The sequence below is a fragment of the Rhinopithecus roxellana genome, chromosome 5 (genome assembly GCF_007565055.1).
Source record: "Rhinopithecus roxellana isolate Shanxi Qingling chromosome 5, ASM756505v1, whole genome shotgun sequence".
Taxonomy (NCBI): domain Eukaryota; kingdom Metazoa; phylum Chordata; class Mammalia; order Primates; family Cercopithecidae; genus Rhinopithecus; species Rhinopithecus roxellana.
The window spans coordinates 11,316,944-11,334,332 of record NC_044553.1 but is presented as its reverse complement, the minus strand read 5'-3'; the positions used below and the strand labels follow the sequence as shown (position 1 = coordinate 11,334,332).

General features: G+C 40.9%; 1 protein-coding gene across 3 annotated transcripts in view; it reads left to right on the top strand.

Annotated features, from left to right (window-relative positions):
• The window catches only part of WDHD1 (WD repeat and HMG-box DNA binding protein 1), an 83,681-nt gene that overhangs the window by 60,120 nt on the left and 6,172 nt on the right, over positions 1 to 17,389 (top strand). The window contains exons 17-24 of one of the 3 annotated variants that reach the window (XM_030929775.1): positions 4,406 to 4,520; positions 5,188 to 5,319; positions 8,959 to 9,176; positions 9,275 to 9,390; positions 9,577 to 9,630; positions 14,331 to 14,368; positions 14,754 to 14,924; positions 16,443 to 16,573. In XM_030929775.1, the coding sequence (XP_030785635.1) occupies positions 4,406 to 4,520; positions 5,188 to 5,319; positions 8,959 to 9,176; positions 9,275 to 9,390; positions 9,577 to 9,630; positions 14,331 to 14,368; positions 14,754 to 14,924; positions 16,443 to 16,573 (975 nt within the window). Of the gene's footprint in view, positions 1 to 4,405; positions 4,521 to 5,187; positions 5,320 to 8,958; positions 9,177 to 9,274; positions 9,391 to 9,576; positions 9,631 to 14,324; positions 14,369 to 14,753; positions 14,925 to 16,442; positions 16,574 to 17,389 lie in introns of all 3 variants that reach the window. The other 2 variants (XM_010372042.2, XM_030929776.1) reach the window with 2 other exon arrangements.

The following is a 17,389-nucleotide window of genomic DNA, read 5'->3' as shown; positions in this document are numbered from 1 at the left end:
GCTCAAGGGATCCTTCCATCTCAGCCTCTTGAGTAGCTGGGACTACAGATGTGCGTCACCATGCCTGGCTAATTTTTGTATTTTTTGTAGAGATAGGGTCTTGCCATGTTGCCCAGGCTGGTGTGAAACTGCTGGGTTCAAGTGATCCACCCGCCTCAGCCTCCCGAAGTTCTGGGATTATGGGTGTGACCCACCGTTCCCAGCCTTGTATGTCTTCTTTTGAAGTGTCTGTTCATGTCCATTGCCCACTTTTTAATGGGGATATTTGTTTTTTTGCTGTTGATTTTTTTTTTAAGTTCCTTATAGACTCTGGATATCAGATATTTGTTGGATGCATAGCTTGCGAATATTTTCTTACATTCTGTAGGATGTCTTTTTTTTTTTTTTTTTTTTTTGAGGCATAGTCTCACTCTGTCACCCAAGCTACAGTGCAGTGGTGTGATCATGGCTCACTGTAGCCTCAACTTTTTGGGCTCAATGATCCTCCCACTTCAGGATCTGCAAATGTCCTTCCATTTGTTTGTGTCATCTATGATTTCTTTCAACAGTGTTTTGTAGTTCTTGTAGAGATCTTTCACTTCCTTGGTTGGATATATCCTAGGTATTTTGTGTGTGTGCATATGGCTATTGTAAATGGGATTGTGCAGGCACATGCCACCACACCTGGCTAATTTTTAAATGTTTTTGTGGAGACAGGTCTCCCTTTGTTGCCCAGGCTAGTCTCAAACTCCTGGGCTCAAGTAATCCTCCTGCCTTGGCCTCCCAAGGTGCTGGGATTACAGATGTGAGCTAGTGCACCTGACCTGTTTACTCTTGGTAGTTTTATTTGCTGTGCAGAAGCTCTTTAGTTTAATTAGGTCCCACTTGTCAATTTTTGTTCTTGTTGCAATTGCTTTTGAGGACTTAGTCATGAAATATTTACCAAGGCCAATGTCCTGAAGGGTACTTGCTACGGTTTCTTCTGGGATTTTTATAGTCTTAGGTCTTACATTTAAGTGTTTAATCCATCTTGAGTTAATTTTTGCATATGGTGATAGGTAAGGGTCCAGTTTCATTCTGCATGTGGATAGCCAGTTACCTCAGCACAATTTATTGAGTAGGGATTCGTTTCCCAGTTGCTTATTTTTGTCAGCTTTCTCAAAGATCAATCAATTGGTTGTAGGTGTGTGGCTTTATTTCTGGGTTCCCTATTCTATTCAACTGGTCTGTGTTTCTGTTTGTGCACCAGTACCATGTTCTTTTTCTCCAGCCTTGAAGTACAGTTTGATGTTGATGTTGGGTGATGTGATGCCTCTAGTTTTGTTCTTTTTGTTTTAGATAGCTTTGGCTATTTGGGCTCTTTTTTGGTTCCATATGAATTTTAGAATAGTTTTTTCTAATTCTGTGAAAAATGACATTGCTAATTTGATAGGAATAGTGTTGAATCTATAGATTGCTTTGGAGAGTATAGTTTCTTTTCTTTTCTCTTTTCTTTTCTTTTCTTTTCTTCTTTTCTTGGTGCTGGGACTTCGATGCGAACCAAGATTGCTGCAGACACAGTATGGTCATTTTAATGATATTGATTCTTCTAATCCATGAGCATGGAATGTGTTTCCATTTGTTTGTGTTATCCGTGATTTCTTTCAACAGTGTTTTGTAGTTCTTGTAGAGATCTTTCACCCCCTTGGTTAGATATATTCCTAGGTATTTTATGTATGTGTATGACTATTGTAAATGGGATTGCATGCTTGATTTGACTCTCAGCTCGAATATTATTGGTGTATAAAAATGCTACTGATTTTTGTATATTGATTTTGTATCCTGAAACTTTACCAAAGTCTTAACTTAAAGCCCTTCAGCAATTTATAGTCATATAGTCAGCAGAGAGATAATTTGACTTCTTTTCCTATTTTGTTGTCTTACTTGATTGTTCTGGCTAAGATTTTCAGTACTCTGTTGAATATGAGTGAAAAGGGCAGTCATCCTTGTCTTATTCCGGTTCTTAAGGGTAACGCTTCCAGCTGTTGCCCATTCATATGATGTTGTCTGTGGGTTTGCCATAGATGGCTCTTATTATTTTGAGTTATGTTCCTTTCATGCCTAGTTCGTTGAAGGTCTTTGTTATGAAAGGATGTTGAATTTTATTGAAAGGTTTTTCTGCATCTATTGAGATAATCATGTGGTTTTTTGTTTTTAATTCTGTTGATGTAGTGAATTGCGTATATTGATTTGCATATGTTGAACCAACCTTGCATCCCAGGAATAAAACCTACTGGTTGTGGTGTGTTAAATTCCTGAAGTACTGCTGGATCTGGTTTGCTAGTGTTTTGTTGAAGATTTTTGTATCTGTGTTCATCAAGGATATTGACCTGTAGTTTCTTTTTCTGTTGTGTCTTTGCCAGATTTTGGCATCAGGATAATGCTGGCCTTATAGAGTGATTTGGAGAGGAGTTGATTTTTTGGAATATTTTCAGTAGGACTGGTGCCAGTTCTTTGTGCATCTAGAATTCAGCTGTGATCTCTCTGGTCCAGGGCTTTTTTTGGTTGATAGGTTTTTTATTTATTACTGATTCAGTTTTGAAACTCATTATTGGCTTATTCACAGTTTCTTTTTTTTCTGAGTCAGTCTTGGGAAGTTTTATGTTTCCGGAAATTTATCTGTTTCCTCTAGATTTTCTTTGCTGTGCAGAAGCTCTTTAGTCTAATTAGGTCCTACTTGTCAATTTTTGTTTTTATTACAATTGCTTTTGAGGACTTTCTCTTTCTCTTTCTTTCTCTCTCTCTCTTTTTTTTTTTTTCTTGAAACAGGGTCTCACCCACGCCGGAGTGCAGTGGCATGATCATGGCTCACTGCAACCTCCCAGGCTCAATTAATCCTCCCATCTCAGTCTCCTGAGCAGCTGGAACTACAGATACACACTATCACGCCTGGCTAATCTTTAAAATTTTTTGTAGCAATTGGGTCTCATTTTGTTACCCAGGCTGGTCTCAAACTTCTGACCTCAAGTGATTCTCCCACCTTTGCCTCCAAAAGTATTTGGATTACAGGTGTGAGCCCATTGCCTCTAGATTTTCTGGTTTGTGCACGTAGAAGTATTCATAATAGTCTGTGAGGATCTTTTGTATTTCTGTGGATATCAGTTGTAATGTCACCTTTGCCATTTTCTGGTTGTGCCTATATGGAGTTTCTCTCTTCTTTTCTTTGTTAATCTAGCTAGGAGTTTATCAATCTTGTTTATCCTTTCAAAAAACCAATTTTTTTGTTTTGTTGATCCTTTGTATGGATTTTTGAGTCTCAATTTTGTTTAGTTCTGCTGTGATTTTAGTTATTTCTTTTCTTCTGCTAGCTTTGGGGTTTGTTTGTTCTCATTTATCTAGTTTCCCTAGATGCCGTGTTAGATTATTTATTTGAGATCTTTCTAACTTGATTTAGGTGTTTAGTGCTATAAACTTTCCTCTTAACATTGCTTTTGCTGCATCCCATATATTTTGATATGTTGTGTCTGTTTTCATTTATTTTAAAGAATGTTTTGATTTCTACTAATCTCATTGTTTATTCAAAAGTCATTCTGGAGTATGTTGTTTACTTTCCATGTAATTTGTGTGGTTCTGAGAGATCCTCAGTATTGATTTCTATTTTTATTTTACTGTGGTCTCAGAATATATGCATGGTATGATTTCAATTAAAAAATTTTGAGACTTGCTTTACGGCCAAGCATGTGGTTGACCTTAGAGTATATTCCATGTGCAGCATCATCAGCTTTTATCTTGGTGATAACATGGATTCCATGACAGGTGTTAATAATATAGTTTTTATATTTTAAAAGTGGATAGTTTGCTAAGGAAAACTAAGAGAGCTGATTTGACTTTTAGTGGTTGTCATTTAATAAAGTGAAATGGGAGGCTGGGCAGGGTAGCTCACGCCTGTAATCTCAGCACTTTGGGAGGCAAAGGCAGGACGCAACTTCAGCCCGGGAGTTCGAGTCCAGCCTGGGCAACATGGCAAAACCCCATCTCTACTAAAAATACAAAAGTTAGCCAGGCGTGGTGGCACATGTCTGTAGTCCTAGCTACTTGGGAGGCTAAGGTGGGAGGATCGCTTGAACTTGGGAGGTTGGGGCTTCAGTGAACCATGATCACACCACTGTACTTTAGCCTGGGCAACACAGTGAGACACTGTCTCAAAAAAAATAAGTGAGATGTGAAGAAATTTTTCTATTCCTGAAATGCTTGTAGGGATAGTCTTTATGTCTAGTCAAGCCTAAAACACTTTTTTAAAAAGGGATATTTGTTACATATAATTAAGGCAGCTATTATAATAATAATATTACTATTCTAAGTTATTAACTTTTGAAAACTTTTTAAATTTTGCTGTTTTTATGACATGTTAGCAAATTTTTATGGTGGAACTTTTCTTTACTGACAGGTGCATTCCTTGTAAAGGTTCTCGGTTTCCCCCAACCCTTCCACGCCCTGCTGTTGCTATATTATCCTTTAAGCTTCCTTATTGTCAGATTGCAACAGAGAAAGGACAAATGGAGGTATGTGGAAGTCTTACCTTGACACTTTGAATTTGATCACACAGCACCTGTGATACATACACTTTAAAATTGTCGTGATGGCCAGTATATTCATTACTGTATAATTACATAAATAGGGGTAGCAGGGAGGGAGGAGGACTGCTTAGGATCACCAGGCCACCTGATTGCCATCACTGCTTCCAGGGACTTTGTCTACAAAGTAAATGGGTGTGACTATCAGAGACCCACTGGGGAAAGACTTACTCTCAGGATGGGGCATGTCCCTGAGAAGAAGTGCCTCCATCATTTTGTGCCATAGGCACCTGGCTTGCCTGACCCTAGTCCTAGCCCTGTGTCATCAAAAGTCATTTGAAATCTGCAATTAGTTACTCTAAATAAGAAACAAATTAGCTTTTAAAAAGCTTGTTTACCAAGTTCTCTGAGCATTCATTTTGATAGCTAGGAAACTGTTTTAAATGCTGTATTCCTCCCCAACTGCCTTTTTTAAGGATAGGGGAAAAAGTTAAGCTGTAGTATCACACTAGAATTTGAATTGTAAAATAAACTTATAGAAAGGAGGGCTTCAGAACATATTTTATTCAAAAACTGGTGTCTTAAGAGAAATATTTAACACTTGCCTCATATTAAGGTGATAGTTGGCATTAAGCAATTTTGTTCACTTTTCTAGGAGCAATTTTGGCGTTCAGTTATATTTCACAACCACCTTGATTATTTAGCTAAAAATGGTTATGAATACGAAGAGAGCACTAAAAAGCAAGCAACAAAAGAGCAACAGGAACTTTTAATGAAAATGCTTGCGGTGAGTAAAATAAATATACTGAAGATGTTAAAGTTAAATGCTTTTCTATAGGTTGAATTTCTTAAAGGTCTGTGCATTAGGACTAAGTCCCACAACCTAAGATTCTTAAGTTTGTTGTTGTTGTTGTTGTGACGGAGTCTCGTTCTGTCACCCAGGCTGGAGTGCAGTGGTGTGATCTCCGCTCACTGCAACCTCTGCCTCCTGGATTCACACAATTCTCTTGCCTCGGCCTCCCGAGTAGCTAGGATTACAGGCGCCCACGACCACGCCCAGCTATTTTTTTTTTTTTTTTTTTTTTTTTTTGGCATTTTTAGTAGAAACGGGGTTGCACTATGTTGGCCAGACTAGTCTCGAACTCCTGACCTCGTGATCCGCCTGCCTCAGCCTCCCAAAGTGCTGGGATTGCAGGCGTGAGCCACCGTGCCCGGCCATTCTTAAGTTTTATCTGGTGGCGTTTTCCCCCATAAAGTTCTATTTTCTAGTTGGTCTTGCAGTTAAATTTTTTTTTTTTTTTGAGACGGAGTCTCACTCTGTCGCCCGGGCTGGAGTGCAGTGGCCAGATCTCAGCTCACTGCAAGCTCCACCTCCCGGGTTCACGCCATTCTCCTGCCTCAGCCTCCCGAGTAGCTGGGACTACAGGCGCCAGCCACCTCGCCCGGCTAGTTTTTTTTGTATTTTTTAGTAGAGATGGGGTTTCACAGTGTTAGCCAGGATGGTCTTGATCTCCTGACCTTGTGATCCACCCGTCTCGGCCTCCCAAAGTGCTGGGATTACAGGCTTGAGCCACCGCGCCCGGCCTAAATTTTTTTTTTTTTAGACGGAGTTTCACTCTTGTTTCTCAAGCTAGAGTTCAGTGGTGCAGTCTTGGCTCACTGCAACCTCCATCTCCCGGGTTCAAGTGATTCTCCTGCCTCAACCTCCTGAGTAGCTGGGACTACAGACGTGTGCCACCACACGTGGCTAATTTTTATATTTTTAGTAGAAACAGTGTTTCACCATGTTGGTCAGGCTGGTCTTGAACTCCTGACCTCAGGTAATTCACCTGCCTCGGCCTCTGAAAGTGCTGGGATCACAGGCGTGAGCCACTGTGCCCAGCCTAGAATGTATACAACATTACCTTGTAGCTAAGATCATGTGCAGGAATAAACATCTCTGGGGCTACTGCCCTTTTGCTTTTGCCCATCAGTCTGTGTTTTAACAGGCCCTCAAAGTAACTGAGAACTACTGCTCTAGTTTCTGTTACTGTTTTACAAAGTTTGAGTGTATACTTTTTTTTAATATCCAGGGCTGGGCAATCTTAAGAACTTTGATCAGGCTTTTAGATATGCCTGCCTTTTGTCATCCTCTTTGAATTAGGCAGCTGTGTGTGATGAAAATTTATTTGTGACCAGTGGCCAGGTTTGAGGTCTAGAATATTTAAGTACATTTATCTCTGGAGCAGGGTGTCTTAAAGTTCCTGTGCTTGTGTCCCCACTCGTGGTTGGTTTATGGAGAGGAGTATAGTATTATTTCTTCTCTATATGTTTTACACCAGACTTTACGCCCCTGAGGACAGAGACCTGCTCACTGCTGTATGCCAGGCACTGATGTGGTGGCTTAACACATAGTAGACCTTAATATTTGTTGACAGAGTGAATGGTCCAGACTTTTAACTTTAAAGTTGAAGAAAAAAGGTTCTTAGAGAAAAGTGGTATATGAGACCACAGAGCAAATTCCCACTCTTGTCTCCAAAAGGTAGTACTCACTACTGTCACCTTTATGCAACATGGCCTTAAGTTTGGTATTAAGAAAACTCATTTTGGTATTAAGAAAACTTTATTGTAGAATAAGTTTTATTCCTTTGATAAAGTGTTACTTGTGGTCCAGGAACTAGCAGCCTTTTTACTTTGTACAACACATGTAAGGAAACATGTTTCATGTATTTGCTATTTAGCCTTAGAGAAGCTTTTCCTTGTGGCAGTATTTCTCATATCAAAAATACCAGGAGACTCATATCAAAGATACCAGGGCAGGAGGATATCTTGAGCCCAGGAGTTTGAGGGGATTGGTGAGTTCTTCTTTAGCATTCCTGGCCCCCGGGCAAATGCCTTTAGTTCAGCATAGTCACTGTGGAAACTAAACTATTCCTTTTTCTTTTCTTTTTTTTTGAGATGGAGTCTCGCTCTGTCGCCCAGGCTGGAGTGCAGTGGCACGATCTCAGTTCACTGTAAGCTCTGCCTCCCGGGTTCACGCCATTCTCCTGCCTCAGCCTCCTGAGTAGCTGGGACCACAGGCGCCCACCACCACGCCCGGCTAATCTTTTGTATTTTTACTGGAGATGGGTTTCACCATGTTAGCCAGGATGGTCTCGATCTCCTGACCTTGTGATTCACCCGCCTCAGCCTCCCAGAGTGCTGGGATTATAGGCTTGAGCCACCATGCCCAGCCTCCTTTTTATTTCTAAATGCCCCCTGAGGCAGTGTACCATCCTGATTAAGAAGTACTGATTATAGATAAATGATACTAAAAATCTTGAAAAGGACATCCAGGTGAATATCTAAAGCTTCTGTGCTGATGGATCAGACATGAAATATATAAGTAAGAAAACAGTTCTAATATGCTATGAATTAGGAGACCCTTAGTAATCTTCAAAGTACCAGTTTTTCTCAGTTTGTTGGTTTTCTTTTTTGTATTTTTTAGAGACAGAGTCTCACTGTCACCCAGGCTAGAGTACAGTGGCAAGATTGTTGACTCACTGCAGCCTCAACCTCCTGGGCTCAAGTGAACCTCCTGTCTCAGGCTCCTGAGTAGCTGAGACTACAGGTGCATGCCACCACGCCTAGCTAATTTATTTTTTGTAGTTACAGGGTCTCACCATGTTGCCCAGGCTAGTCTCAAACTCCTGGCCTCTAGCGATCCCTCTGCTTTGGCCTTCCAAAGTGCTGGGATTACAGGTGTGAGCCACCACGCCTGGCCCCCTTGGCTTTTTTTGGGTTTTGTTTGTTTGTTTGTTTGTTTGTTTGTTTGTTTGAGACAGAGTCTCGCTTTGTCACCCAGGCTGGAGTGTAGTGGTGCAATCTCGGCTCACTGCAACCTCCACCTCCTGGGTTCAAGCGATTCTCCTGCCTCAGCCTCCTGAATAGCTGGGATTACAGGTGCATGCTACCACGCCTGGCTAATTTTTGTGTTTTTAGTAGAGACGGGGTTTCGTCATGTTGGCCAGGCTGATCTCGAACTCCTGACCTCGTGATCCACCTACCTGGGACTCCCAAAGCACTGGTATTACAGGCGTGAGCCACCATGCCCAGCCTCCCCCTTGAATTTTTTAAATGAATTTCTTAATTTTCTTGCAATTAGTAGCTTAAAGTGGTATGTAATATTTCATCAAATCTAAGCCACTATTTATTGCATAATGCACCATTTATTCATTTAAGCCATGGAGACACAAAAATGCTGCCAAACTGACCCACCATTAATTGTAATTAATTGTAATTCCAATTTCAGAGATGTTAAAACTTGTAAAAATGTGCATCTTAGAATCAGGGAGTTACAGTAGCTAGAAAACTATTTTCTCAGTTTTACTAGTAGTGTCAGTATCTTTAAAAGGTTTTACTTGATGTGATTTGATCTTTTTCTCCCCCCCCCCCCTTTTTGGATTAGCTTTCTTGTAAACTGGAGCGGGAATTCCGTTGTGTGGAACTTGCTGATCTAATGACTCAAAATGCTGTGAATTTAGCCATTAAATATGCTTCTCGCTCTCGGAAATTAACACTAGCTCAAAAACTTAGTGAACTGGCTGTAGAGAAGGCAGCTGAATTGACAGCAACCCAGGTGGAAGAGGGAGAAGAAGAAGATTTCAGAAAAAAGCTGAATGCTGGGTATGAAATAATTTAGTTGTTTGAATTTTCCTTTACCGTCTTGACTGTTAAGTTGGTCTTTACATAGCTCTTTATTGAATAATCTGATTTTCTCTTAGTTACAGCAATACTGCTACAGAGTGGAGCCAACCAAGGTTCAGAAATCAAGTTGAAGAAGATGCCGAGGACAGTGGAGAAGCTGATGATGAAGAAAAACCAGAAATACATAAGCCTGGTGAGATACATTTTCAAGCCCATAAATGATGAGAACTATCATGGATGTGGCTTTTCCCATTTTACTTAACTGAGGGAAATTGAATACCCATACTTTTTTTCAGATCTCTTTGCTGTCTGGTTGTTGTATATTGAGGATGACTTTATTTTCCCTATTTACATTATATTGCTTTATTTTAATCTGTAGGACAGAACTTATTTTCCAAAAGTACAAATTCCTCCGATATTTCAGCTAAGTCAGGTGAGAAATATTTATATATCAAGGAAATTTTGAAAGTTGTCTGTAAAGTGGCACATCTGCGCAAATACACCTTACCCCTTAAGGACATTTTTGTGTGTGTGTGTTTATGTTTTTGTTTTTTTAATCTCAGATGTTGTTTGTGAAGCTATGGTCATTTAACAAATGTTTATAAACTGCCTATTGTGTGTCAGGCATTTTACTTAATGGTGGATACAGAAGTCAAACAGACATGCATGGTTGATCTCTGTTTTAATGCTATTTTAGCCCAGCTGGGAAGACAGATCTGGGTATCACTGAGGAAACATGCAGGATACTGGAGAAATAGTTAAAAGGAATTGAAGGCCAGGTGCAGTGGCTCACGCCTGTAATCCTAGCACTTTGGGAGGCCAAGGCGGGCGGATAACGAGGTCAGGAGTTCTAGACTAGCCTGGCCAGCATGGTGAAACCCCATCTCTACTAAAAATACAAAAATTAGCTGGGTATGGTGGTGAATGCCTGTAATCCCAGCTACTCGGGAGGCTGAAGCAGGAGAATCGCTTGAACTCGGGAGGCAGAGGCTGCAGTGAGCTGAGATATGGAGTAAGACTCTATCTCAAAAAAAAAAAAAAAAGAAATAAAGAAAAGAAAAGGAAAAAAAAGGAGTTGAAAATAGTTGCGTTCAGGGAGTGGGCCTGGGGGATAGAGAAGGTTGGAGTAGGGCCCTGCTGGCCTTTTGTCGGTGGGGAGCATAAACCTTGTAGTACCATTTGACTTTTTAAACTGTAGACATATGTTACTTTCATTTAAAAAATTAACTTAAAAAACATGTAGAATATGAAAAGAGCTGTCATCTAGTCAGTGGTGGAGAATGGGTAGGGACTCCAAGGCAGACACATAGCTGTCATCTAGTCAGTGGTGGAGAATGGTAGGGACTCCAAGGCAGACCTCATGGAGTATTTACAGCAGAGACCTGAAGGATGAATAATAGTCAGCGAGGCAAAGGTGTATGGGAACAGGAGCCAAAGAGGAGCATTGGACTTAAGGAAGAATATGTGTGAAGTGAAGACTGCAAAAGGATGGTGTGAAAAGCTCAGAGAGCAAAGAGAAAGTGGTGCTGAAGGGTTTTGGAGTGATGGGCAGGAGCCACGTCATGCAGATCTGTATAGGCCATATTGAGGATTTTGGTCTTTTTTTTTTTTTTTTTAATAGAGATGGGGTGTCACTCTGTTGTCCAGGCTGGTCTCAAACTCAAGCAATTTGCTCACCTACACATCCCAAAGTGTTGGACCTACAGGTGTGAGCCACCACACCCGGTCAGGATTTTGCTCTTTATTCTAAGGTCACTGAGAGACTGTTGGTTTTAAGCAGAGATATAGCATGGCACACTGTGCTGAAGAAGAATAGATATACACAGGCATGATGGCTCACGTCTGTAAACTCAGCATTTTGGGAGGCCAAGGTGGAATGATCACTTGAGGCCAGACGTTTGAGACCAGCCCAGGGAACAGCGAAACCCTATCTCTACAAAAAGTAAAAAATAAAAATATTAGCCAGGCATGGTATTTGCACACCAGTAGTCCCAGGTATTTGGGAGGCTGGTGCAGGAGGATATCTTGAGCCCAGGAGTTCGAGGGTGCAGTAGGCTATGGTTGCACCACTGCACTCCAGCCTGGGTGACAGAGCAAGACCCTGTATCAAAAAATAAGTAAATAGGCCAGGTATGGGGGCTCACGCCTGTAATCTCAGCACTTTGGGAGGCCAAGGCAGGTGGAGCACTTGAGGTCAGGAGTTCAAGACCAGCCTGACCAAAATGGTGAAACCGTATCTCTATTAAAAATACAAAAAATACATATATATATATATCATGCCTGTAATCCCAGCTACTCGGGAGGCTGAGGCAGGAGAATTGCTTGAACCCACAAGGTGGGGGTTGCAGTAAGCGGAGATAATGCCACTGCACTCCACCCTGGGTGACAGAGTGAGACTTCATCTGAAGTCTTCATAAGAAGAAGCGTAAGTAAATAAAAATTAAAAAATAAATAGACTACAGAGGCAGTCCAAATGAGACTGAATAAGGGCCTGAGCTAAGGTGATGATGGTGATGTTAGAAAGAATGGGCAGAATTGGAGAGCTATTTCTGAAGATGATAAAGAGCGTGTAGGAGTTCAGGGCATAAAGAATGACTCAGTTTCTTGTAATAGAAGAAAAACTTAAACACATTTAAATCTTACAGGATTAATTTGAGTGTTCTGTGATTCATGAATCAGGGAGGCACCAAACCGCAAGGGGCTAGCACTCTGCCAGGAGAGACAAAAGGGGAAACTTCTATAAAGTATTTTCAGAAACAAGATAAATAAAACAATTTTTATTGGCTAGGTGGAAAGTTTTTGTTGTTATTTTGTGGGGATGGGGGGATACAGAGTATCTTGCTTTGTCACTCAGACTGGAGTAGAGTTGGAATGCACTGATGCAGTCCTAACTCACTACAGCCTTGAATTTGTATGCTCAAGTGATCCTCCTGCCTCACCCTACTGAGTAGCTATGACTACAGTTGTGCATCACCATGCTTGGTTAATTTTTTGTGTGTACTTTTTGTAGAGAGAGGGGCTCGCTTTGTTGCTGAGGTTGGTCTGGAACTCCTGGGCTTAAGCAACTCTCCTGCCTTAGCCTCCCAAAGTTCTGGGATTATAGGCACAAGTGGCCATGCTCAGCTGGAAAGTTAGTTAGTTCCTCCCTCCCTCCCTCCCTCTCTCCTTTCCTCCCTTCCTTCTTTCCTTCTTCCCTCCTTCCCTCTCTTTCTTCTTTCCTCCCTCCCTCCCTCTCTCCTTTCCTCCCTCCCTCCCTCCCTCTCTCCCTCCCTCTCTCTCTCTCCCGCCCTCTTTCCGCTCCTCCCTCCCTCCCTCTGTCCCTTCTTCCCTCCTTCCCTCCTCTTTTTTTTCCCCCCAGGGTCTGACTCTGTCACCCAGGTTAGAGTGCAGTAGCATGATTATGACTCACTGCAGCCTCAACCTCCCAGACCCAAGTGATCTTTCCACCGCAGCCTCCCAAGTAGCTGGAACTGTAGGCATGTGTCACCATGTCTGGCTAGTTTTGTTTTGGTTTGGGGTTTTTGTTTTGTTATGTTTTTTTGTTTTTGTAGAGATAGGATCTCTCCCTATGTTACCCAGGCTGGTTTTAAACTGGGCTCAAGCAGTCCTCCCTCCTCAGCCTCCCAAAGTGCTGGGATTACAGGCATGAGCCACCATGCCAGGAAAGCTCTTGATTAGAGATTAGTTTGTTAACACTGGCTTGAGTATTTGAGTGAATGATGGTGCCATTTCCTAAGTCAGGAAACACTAAAAGCAGATTTAGAGAGGAAGATGATGAATTACTGTAAGGTAAGTAGAATGTCATGAAGACAGATATTTGAATCAGGAGCTCAGGAAAGTATTCTGGTCAAGAGATACAAAGTGAAAATCATTGGCATAAGTATAGCAATTTAAACCATGGGCATGGGGAAGCAAGCATTGGGGGAGAATGTAAAGCAAGAAGAAAAATGAGCTTAGGACTAGGGAATCTCCAACATTTGAGCATCAGATAGAGGAAGAGGAGGAACCAACTATTGGAAGACAATGAGTCCACAGGTCCAGAGAGGAAGGAACTAAGTCAGGGAATGCAGTATCTCAGAAGTCAAGAGAGGACAAAGTATCAAGAAGAAAGGAACAGTCAGCTATGTGGGATGCCATCAATAGAACAAATAAGGTGACTGAAAGGTATCCACCAGATTTGACCATGTAGAGATCATTAAGGACCTTAGCAAGAGGAGATTCTGTAGGGTAGTAGGGCTGGAAGTGCTATATTGTATGGAGGAATGTATGGGTGGTGAGGAAATGATAATAGTGTCAACAGCTCTTGGAAAGATTTGGCTGGATGACCGGGCACGGTGGCTCATGCTTGTAATCCCAGCACTGTGGGAGGCCAAGGCAGACAGATCACCTGAGGTCAGGAGTTCAAGACCAGCCTGGCCAACATGGTGAAACCCTGTCTTTACTAAAAATACAAAAATTAGCCAGGTGTGGTAGCAGGCGCCTATAATCCCAGCTACTCGGGAGGCTGAGACAGTAGAATCGCCTGAACCTGAGAGATGGACGTTGCAGTAAGCCAAGATCGCACCATTGCTCTCCGGCTTGGGCAACAAGAGTGAGACTCTGTCTCAAAAAAAAAAAAAAAAAAAAAAAAAAAATTGGCTGGATGGAGGAGACGAGAGAAAATGAGGACTGGAAGGAATGTAGGGTAGAGAAGGTTTGGTTTTTGTTTCTTTTTAAGTTGGGAAACTTTAGGGGCCAATAAATAGGGAAAAGTCAAAGATGTAGGCTGTCAAGAAATGTGATAGGTCAGGTTTTCTGACAAAGCAGGAGGGCATGGGATACAGAACACAAGTAAAGGGATCACTAACTTTAGCTCAGACGAGCCACCGCCTCTTCTGCAGTAACAGGAGAAAAAGATCTGTACATACTGAATATGTTTCATAGTGCCACATTGGGATAGTTCACATTTAATAGCTTTTATTTTGGCTTAGAAGTAGGAAAAAGGATGTCTGTTGTTAATATTTTTAAAAGTTGCAAAATACATTTGTTTTCATTTAATGGGGATTAAAATATTCTGTCTAGTATTATAGATGTCAGAAGTCATCTATTTTCTACCATTATTAAGCAAGGGTTTCTTTTTTGTGAAAGGTGCAGTTACCTTTAGCAGCCAAGGACGAGTAAATCCCTTTAAGGTAAAGTCTTCCAAGTGATGTTTTATATTATTTAAATACATATCTATACAGAGAAGTATTTCCAAATGATGAGATGACTCTCCCCAGACTTGGAGGCATGAAAGACTGATCTGTGTGGAAACAGAAGAAAGCAGCACTTGGGCTGAGAGTTGTCTTTTCTACTTACCTTCTAAGTACCTATGGTTTTGAAAGATACCTCTGTCTTTCTTGGGGATGTGGTATTTGGGAATATATGTATCATTCTTAATTTGGATTGTACCAAATGTATTTAGTTCTAAAGATGAGATGGCAATACAAACTTAACCGAAATTTCAAGAAAAAAATAAGTCTCTTGGGATATTTTTCTTCTTTAAACATAAAGTGCTAACACTAGTTTGCTCTTTAGGTATCAGCCAGTTCCAAAGAACCAGCCATGTCAATGAATTCAGCACGTTCAACTAATATTTTAGACAATATGGGCAAATCATCCAAGAAATCCACTGCACTTAATCAAACTACAAATAATGAAAAGTCTCCCATTATAAAGCCTCTGATTCCAAAGCCAAAGCCTAAGCAGGTACTGTTTCAGCTACCCTCATCTGCAGTAAGCAGCATGGGATCTGTTTGTCTTCAGTTTTGTTCACTGTTTCAGATATAGGATAGGAGGTTATGATTGTTTACAATTGTCTTGTTAGGGAAGTGGGTTCAATTCTGTTTTTGCACCTGGGCATGGTGGCACACACCTGTAGTCCCAGCTACTCAGGAGGCTGGGGTGGGAGGATCACTTGAGCCCAGGAGTTTGAGTCCGGTCTGGGAAACTATAAGAGATACCCCATCTGAAAAAAACAAACCCCAAAACAGTTGTGTTTTTGCTTCAGAATCACTCCCTCTTCTGCCTCATGAGTTGTTACACACTTTGTAGCAGATTCTGACTTCCATGAGCACTGTCCTGCTCCCCCCGTCTTTTTTGAGACAGAGGCTCACTCTGTCACCCAGGCTGGCTGGAGTGCAGTGTCAGGATTTCAGCTCACTACAGCCTCTGTCTCCTGGGTTCAAGCAATTCTCATGCCCCAGCCTCCTGAGTAGCTGGGATTACAGGGGCCTGCCACCACGCCCAGCTAATATTGGTATTTGTAGTAGAGATGGGGTTTCAGCATGATGGCCAGACTGGTCTCGAACTCCTGGCCTCAAGTGATCCACCTACCTCAGCCTCCCAAAGTGCTGGGATTGCAGGCATGAGCCACCACACCCAACCTGTCCTGCCCCCCTCCTTGTTTTTATAGAATCACTTTTTAAAAATGTATATACTCAGACCCCAGAAGCTCAGACATGTATCTGTATTTTTATTAAAATCACCCAGATCTGATGTATATTCTTATTTACTGTTATTCATAGTAAATATTAATTTACTATTATTTACTATTATTTAATAGTGATTGATACTGTACATGGCCCTAATTTTTCCTTGTTCTGAATCCTGATTTTTCCACTCTCATAAGTATTTGATCCTGGATTTGTCATCAGTAAAATAGATCTATTGTTTATCTTTTCTATTTCATAAAATTGTATTCACTTAGAAAACATGGAATTTAGGCCAGGCGTAGTGGCTCACACCTGTAATCCCAGCACTTTGGGAGGTCGAGGCGGGTGGATCACACGAGGTCAGGAGTTCAAGACCAGCCTGGCCAAGATGGTGAAACTCCGTCTGTACTACAAATACAAAAAATTAGCCGGGCGGGTGGCAGGCGCATGTAATTCCAGCTACTCGGGAGGCTGAGGGCAGGAGAACCGCTTGAACTCAGGGCGGAGGTTGCAGTGAGCCGAGATCACGCCACTGCACTCCAGCCTGGGCGACAGAGTGAGACTCCGTCTCAAAAAAAAAAAAAAAGAAAAAAAGAAAACATGGAATCTGAAGTATACTTTTTTGGTTTTGCATGTGTTTGCCTATTTATTTACAACTAAGAACTCAAGATTTCACGTGTTAGTATAAGAATTCTCAATAATTATAGATGTTTCTTCACGTTTTTCAGAACTTGCTTATAAACATATAAAATTATACTAGATGTTATTGCAGTGTTCACGTTTGTTTTTATAGGCATCTGCAGCATCCTATTTCCAGAAAAGAAATTCTCAAACTAATAAAACTGAGGAAGTGAAAGAAGAAAATCCTAAAAATGTATTGTCTGAAACCCCAGCTATATGTCCTCAAAACACTGAAAACCAAAGGTCAGTACATAGAGAAATTTAGCATGCAGTGACCAAGTATAAAAAGTATACAGTAGCAGCAATACAAAATTATGCAGTGCTGTTATTCCTTAATACAAACAATACATTGGCATTGCTAGTGGGCATTCTGGACACTTGTGGCTTTAAGGAAGCCACAGATATTAATGTCTATTTACAATATTTATTAAAATATGCTTTAGTAAATTGTATATTTTTAAATTGTAGATATATTTTATTAGGACATGTTTTATAATTAATTTTTTGTTTGTTTTTAAATAGTTTAATGGGAAGAAACAACAAAAGATACAGAAAGAAGTGTGTTAATAAGTAGTTTCATCCAACTAGTTTCTGTCTCCAAAAACAATCACTGCAACAAGTTTCTTGTGGAACTTTCCAAAATTTTTCTGTTTATGTGCAAATACCTATTTGTCTATTTTTTGTTTCACACGTTATTCTGTACCTTACTTTCTTCACTTAACAATAGCTTTTGCAGCTTATTTTCTATTACTACATAAAGAACTTCTTTATAGTGGCTGGGCACTCAGGAGGCTGAGGCAGGAGAATTGCTTGAACCCAGGAGACGGAGGCTGCAGTGAGCCAAGATTGCGCCACTGCACTCCAGTCTACGTGACAGAGTGAGACTCCTTCTCAGAAAAAACAAAAGAATAGTCACAATTTCATTTTTGCCATAATATATCTTATTTTTCTCATGCTGAGCAGTCCAGGAAGAAAAATAATAATAAAATAAAGTATATCTTATTTTCCTAATAACTTCATGTGAACCAGTTTAATTTGAGGGAGTGGCTGTGGTTTTCA